A 7,356-nucleotide genomic window follows, 5' to 3' on the forward strand; every position below is an offset into this window, starting at 1 on the left:
AAAAAAAAAAAAAACAAACAAAAAAAACTTTTCTTTCATAAAATATACTAAAAAGACATATTTCTCTGTAAGAATTTACTTTAAAAAGAGTGCATTTCTTACCTTAAGTCTAGTTCTTTTGTTCGAAGAAAATTTAAAATGGGTGCAAATGCTGCTGGATCTCTATCAATAAATATCTGTAAAAAAGAGAACTGTTTTATTTTCAAATCGCAAATTAATCTTTTAACTTTAATATCTGTAACACTAATAGGTAACAAAGTCTGAATTATTTAAATACTACATTTCCTTGTTTCCACTCTTAAATTTTAATGTTTCTAATTGGAATGTAGTTCTGTGTGCATTTCATGAGATGGTGTATTTTTCTTGCCCTGAAGAGTTACTATTAAACTGATATTTTAATACGCAGAAAAAACCTTACTTAAAAATCACTTATATTGACACCTTTGGTAAAAGTGACACCTGAGGAAACATTTTTATCTGAAACAGTCTAGAATTCAATTAATACTTTGAAAATATGAATACATAATACTTTCTCATATTGTTCAATAGTTAAAACTACAGTGTACTTTAATAATGCACACAGGGGTAACTGAGAAAAGTACTGCACGCTGCTGTCGAAAGTAGAAAGGAATACTATTCTCATAACACTTTTACTAATCTCAATTTCCTTCAGAGCTAGGGAGAGGTAATGACAATTTTTTTTTTAAATAAAGCACCACAAAATACATAAGAGGAAAACAAATTGCTTAAAAATGTAAAATACTTAATTGGTAACTTTTGTTTGTTTGTTTTGACACAGCGTCCTGCTCTGTCATCTAGGCTGGAGTGCAGTGGCATGATCTGGGCTCACTGCAACCTCCACTTCCCAAGTTCAAGCAATTCTCCCGCCTCAGCCTCCTGAGTAGCTGGGATTTGAGACACCTGCCACTACGCCAGCTAATTTTTCTATTTTAGTAGCGAGGGGGTTTCACCATATTGGCCATGCTGGTCTTGAACTCCTGACAACCTCAGGTAATCCACTTGCCTCAGCCTCCTGAAGTGCTGGGATTACAGGCATGAGCCACCTCACCCAGTCCATAATTGATAACTTTTATGGAAATGTATACCAACACCTATTTTGAATCATTTACAAAAGATCTGGCCATAAAAACTTAACTTTTAAAACTTATGTAAATCAACTAGAAAGGGAAATGGCAGCCAGTAATAAAACTCTGCCTACTATGATCAACTATATATATACAATCAACGAGATTCTAAGCTTTATAAATTATTTCTTTTGTTTTCATTAGAGCAGATCAAAAATTGAAAAACATCACAGATTTGTGGAGATCTTATCACTGATAACTTTTTATAATTTCACATGGACATATCTGCCTTTGTTGCCTTATTTCATCTGCAAATCTCACCACAGTAAATAAACACCATTCGTCACTTTGTTGCCTTCAAATGGATAAACCAATTTTTTGCACTGAAACTTTACAATTCTTTCCTTCCCTCACTGTACCAATGGTGTACAAACAAATTCACAAGATTATTATCCAAAATAAAATAAAAAACTGTAGGACTTTACTAATTTAACCTCATATTCTAATATAAAAACATTATAATATTTACATTTATCCACTTACTGTTAAAGTTTCAATTATTGATCTAAAAAATATTTCTTCTAATGCCAATGTAAGCTCACATTCTACAACTGCTCTAATCATGAATACTTAAATTGCCATATATAGTATTCCCTATTTAGGGATCTTCTCTGATTATAAAAAACTATGTATGACAAGAAATAAAATTACGCCACTTTCATTCAGTGATTATTAAAATATTAGTTTTCCTATATTCTTAGAGTAACTATATATTAGGAACAAGTACTATAAGCATTAATTGAGAAATATGTATCAATGATTATTATACTCACAGCACCAGTTTCATCTCGAAGTGTTGAAATTCTCCCACTCAGCAAACTGGAAGTCATTAATAATCTAAAGTTAGTTTTTAAAATCTGAGTATAAACAAATGTGATAATTCTTTATCAAATGTTAAAGACCACTAAGAGTACGTTATCTATCTTCCAAGTTAAAATATATATATATTTTAAGAGTTAACCTTTTCTATTAAAAAAAAACAATTTAACAAAATTATATTTTGGTAAATAAATGTATTAAAATATACACTAAAGAATTATAAGACATACCTGGAAAAAAACGAATCTGGAATCCACATAAGAGTTTGTCTTGAGGTACTAAATCTGCAATTAAAAATCATCTGATATTATAAGTAAGAATATGATTTGAAATTTCAGTATTAGTTAATTTGTTTTCATATGCTGGCTAATGATTTACAAGATGTTTTATAGTTATAGCTGTAACAATATATTTATTACAGTTAGTATTTTTAAATGTTGCTACTTTCAATTCAGAGTTAAGATTATACAAACAGCTCTCAATAACAATAAACAACTAGTTATCTGCCATATAATGCATTTTAAAACACTACTTTCCAATAAGTTGATCTCTGCTGAAGAATCAACAATTAGCCCATCACACCAAGTCTCAACTTCTCAGTACAACATTCAAAATTACCTTCAGGTTCCATCTCATCTCTCCAATACAAACGCTGGTTTTCCCCTCTCATACGACAAAGCTTCTTCATATCCCAAAAAACTTCATGCTTACTACCATTTTGGTATCTTTATTCAGCTAGATCACCCTCCTCATGTCCAATAATTCAAGATCCATCCATCTTTCTTGATACCACTCAGGCCTTACCTTCCAGGTAACAGCTTTTGTAAATATCCTATTCTGTATTATCTCTTTTTAAGCTCATAGTAATTTTACTGTAAATTACTCTTTTAACACCTTCTTTATATGCAGTCTTGGGCTATTTGCAACTGCTGACTTCATTCATTCAAAAATCATTCAGCCAATACAACTGTTCTGAGGTTGTCATTTGATCAAGCTTGTATATTACCACCAATTCTGGGAGGATCTTTACCAAAGTACAGTATAATAGACTGGGACAACAAACCAACAATTTATGTAAACTGATATGGCAAACAAAGCAATATAGTACTTGCTCAGTCCAGCCCTTCTCTGAGTATTTTCATTTTAAGATATCACCTTGAACTACAATGTTACCTCACCCAGCCTAGTAAACCTCTACCTTCACTCCACATTTATTTTCTGGCATTATATGAAATCCCCAAATTTATTTTTATCTTTCATACTTAAACTAAACAAGGTGACTGAATAGTGGCACTAGTTACCATGCACTATCACCAGGAAACAAAGGCCAAGCCCCAGCCAAAATGACTAAGGGATGTTTCCCAGACTGTGCAGGTATATACTGTATCACCCCTCTATTGTCTGCCATTACCTAAATTAGCAGCCTAGAATTATCAAAAACGTGGAAGGTGCTTACTTTTTGCTCACTTCAGCATAACCTCAAAATGCATCCTACTTCCCACTCCCATCTTCTAAGTGGGATATTAAATAGCACTGGATTGCAGGCCAGGGTGAAAACTTTGACTACCAAGGCTTATATAGAGCAGTGTCAGAAGTCTCATGGATCTCTCAACTTTGCAAGTCCATCCAGGCACCTGAGGCTACATATCTTGATAAATGGATTATCTGTACATTCACCTTTCAAACTCAGCTTCAAAAATGGATTTTGTATTTAAAAAGTATATGTTGCTTTTTCTTAAAGCCAGAGAGGATGACCTAAAAGCATTGTTCTTGGCATCTAGCACACGCTCAGTAAATGTTTATTGAAACTTATGTGTGATAAACAGAACCACACTCTATAAACTCAGTTAAATTGTTCTGTACAAAACGGAGACTTGATTATTCTGTACGATCAGCATTTTGCGGTTACAAGAGAGCACTTTCAGAGTACACTAGTGTTGACAAACAGATGTCACTAAACTGTCCACTTAAACCATTTAGCAGTTACCAGTCTCAGTGTCAGTAACAGCAGAAGCAGTGTATGCACTGTTCCATAAAAAGTGCCTTAGTCTCTAAAAGAAATTTTCTTTTATTACCAAAACATGCTTTCCAATCACAATTAAAAGTTTATCATAGCTAGGCGCCGTGGCTCACGCCTGTAATCCCAGCACTTTGGGAGGCCGAGGCAGACGGATCACGAGGTCAGGAGATCGAGACCATCCTGGTTAACACAGTGAAACCCCGTCTCTACTAAAAATACAAAAAATTAGTCAAGCATGTTGCCGGGCGCCTGTAGTCCCAGCTACCCGGGACGCTGAGGCAGGAGAATGGCATGAACCCGAGAGGTGGAGCTGGCAGTGAGCCGAGATCATGCCACTGAGCTCCAGCATGGGCGACAGAGCGAGAGACTCTGTCTCAAAAAAAAAAGTTTATCTCCACTTCTTCCCACTTACAACTTAACAATTTGTAAGGAAAAGTATTCTTTCATTGGCTAACTGAAGGAAAGACAGTAAAACAATTCATTTATTAAAGACATTTAAATGTAAACTACAGTAAAGGGTACTTTAGGGAACACATAGAAGTTGACTACTAACGAATTTCATAGGTTATGGACAGTCTAGGTGTTTTAAGTAGTTCCTATGCCCATTTATCTGATTAACAAAGAAGCTACTTTATTTAAGAAAACACTGAATATACTTCTAAATGCATTTCTTAGTAGACTCTCAAGAAAAAATAAAAAATACACAGATTACCCCAGTCACAGAAAACTGACTTGGTCCAAAATCAAAGCAAATCCAGTCAGTGGTAAATTGAAGGCTCCAAGGATTCACGACAATGCAGATTCACTGTTTTGGAGGCCATCAAATTCATTCCAAAGGAGGACAGCTTATAACTTGCAATCTTTCATATTTACCACTGATTCAGCAATTGTATTCCAAATAATTAAAAGTATGTACTACTTAGAAAATCACAAAGGTCTACTTAAAATCATATTATCAGTTTCAATTTTAATCAGTATTTTGGGGAAAGGTTAGTAACCTGAAATTTCTGGGCAAAGGCATCCTCACCAATTTTTTTAAAACATCTGGCCCCAAAACTAGTCTCAAATATAACTTCATGAAAACTAGCACACTTAAAATTACACATGATGAGCATAATCATTTGAAACATACATGAAAGCCTTTTCTGTTTTGATTTGTTTTTTATCCCATACCCACAGTGTCTCAAGAATAGGGTCAGGTACAGTCTGGTCTCAGCAAAAGAATTACTAAAGAAATCTGCATATCCACAGTTACACTTCATGCAACTTGCCTCCTACTAAATTAACTTGGAAGCAATCTAACTAGTTATCTATTCTGCACTGTAAGTAGTGATAAAGACACTAACCCTTGCATTTCACATTTATTACTTCAAATTCCTATAACAATCTGACAAGGTTGGTACTGTTGTCTGTCACTTTACATTTTAATAGACTAAGCATCAAAATATTTGTCCAAGGTTGCTAGGCTAGTTAGAGATAAAGCCTGGGAACTGAAAACATATACCTGACTCAAAAGCTCTTTGTCCTGGAGTCCTCAACGGCTAGTCCCAGCTCTCTTGCATGAGGCCTAAAATCACATTTACCCATAACACAATTAATCACAAATTCAGTCAGTGAATTCACTTCATTACTTTCTGTAAATAACAAATATTAACAATTCTAAATGAAACTTCATCTTCTCTACTTTCTGAATCACCCACAAAGTATTAAACTATAAAATTAGTCATTTCTGTAATTCCTTTCAGTATATCCATTCTCATGTCTATTCTCTTGAGAAAAAAAAAAAAAAAAAGACCTTACCAATAGCATATGCTTCTCTGCTCCCAACAAACTCCTTTTCAGTTTGACTCTATCACTTCAGAACTTCAATGCTATGCCACAGCAGTTCCTGAACTTCAGTGGCAATCATATCAGGATTTTTCTCTTACAATGGCTTAAGTGACTGTGTGACACTGTGTTTTGTACAAGATACAGATGACTTCTAGAAGTTACCTAGCTCTAAAATGCTGCACGAGTGCATGATTCAAAAGCAAATCTAGAAAGTATTTTTAGAATATGGAGTCAGATGTTGTTTTCTACAGGCCATACCATTACTTATTTTATAAGCTATTTTACCTTAACAATTTTCTGAAGTTTTTTTTAATGTTTCCATTCCCACTAACAATTTTATGTCTTCTCAACTGTTCAAACCAGTAATATATGTATTGTTTTGTATCTTTGCTAATATCACTTAGAAAAAATTAGAACCTGATAAGCTCAAGTTCCACAAATAATATAACACAAGATAAAACATTACAGTGCCAAGATAACCGCCTTATGAGTTAAAACTTTTAAATGAATTCTGCAGTCTTTAATAAGAGTTCACTCAGTATTAAGCCATCCATACAGTAAATAACAATACTGCTTAATTTTTATAATAATACTGTATGTCCTTGTGAATGTCTGAATAGAAAGATATTAACTATCGGCCAGGCTCGGTGGCTCACGCCTGTAATTCCAGTACTTTGGGAGGCCGAGGCGGGAGCATCACGAGGTCAGGAGATCGAGACTATCCTGGCCAACGCAGTTAAACCCCGTCTCTACTAAAAATGCAAAAATTACCTGGGCGTGGTGGCGCGGGCCTGTAACCCAGCTACTCGGGATGCTGAGGCAGGAGAATCACTTGAAACCGGAGGCGGAGGCTGCAGTGAGCAGAGAGCGTGCCACTGCACTCCAGCCTGGCGACAGAGCGAGACTCCATCTCAAAAAAAATAAAAAATAAATAAAAAAAGAATAAAAGAAAATTAAAGAAAAGAAATATATTAACTATCAATAGCAAGTAGAAACCAGTATAGGGATTTTAAATTATTATACTGCTATTCTTCAGTATAATCAACACACATTGCAGGCCTCCTCTTTCGGAGTATTCCACAAGTTACCAAACTTCCAGTATTTTAACGTGAATTTAGGAAAAACTCCATTTCTTACATTAGAAGACATAAATCTCCATAAGACTGGTTTCTATACAACTGCAATAATGTTGTAAATTATCTAAGTTTTGATTTAGGGGAAGAGGAAAAAACCCTAAGAACGAACGAAGTACCACGGTTTTCTGTCTTAAATTCTAGAAAGCTATCAAATGTATAGGATTAAAGCACTACAGTAGACACTTTGGCACTACGGTTCCAAGACATTAAAATACTGTTAAAATGCTAGTTGAAAATCATATTCTTAAGCACAGAAAAATACATTGTATTCCAGAGCATTTCCTTGTTTATTTCCTACCCAGCCTAAAACTCAACTAACTCTTCTTTCAAACAGCTGGCAAACTCCCTTTTCTGAGAGGAGTGACTCATAAGTTATAGGAAATCCACAAAAACTATGTTTCCCCCC

The 7,356-nt window shown here is 34.6% G+C and overlaps 1 protein-coding gene across 1 annotated transcript in view; it reads right to left on the bottom strand.

The window, feature by feature from the left end:
- Positions 1-7,356, bottom strand: part of KCTD3 (potassium channel tetramerization domain containing 3) — a 60,642-nt gene that overhangs the window by 50,723 nt on the left and 2,563 nt on the right. The window contains 3 exon segments of the mRNA XM_017870029.1: positions 103-176; positions 1,919-1,964; positions 2,195-2,248. Coding sequence (XP_017725518.1) covers positions 103-176; positions 1,919-1,964; positions 2,195-2,248 — 174 coding nt within the window.

The sequence above is a fragment of the Rhinopithecus bieti genome, unplaced genomic scaffold (genome assembly GCF_001698545.2).
Source record: "Rhinopithecus bieti isolate Rb0 unplaced genomic scaffold, ASM169854v2 scaffold_1673, whole genome shotgun sequence".
Lineage (NCBI taxonomy): Eukaryota > Metazoa > Chordata > Mammalia > Primates > Cercopithecidae > Rhinopithecus > Rhinopithecus bieti.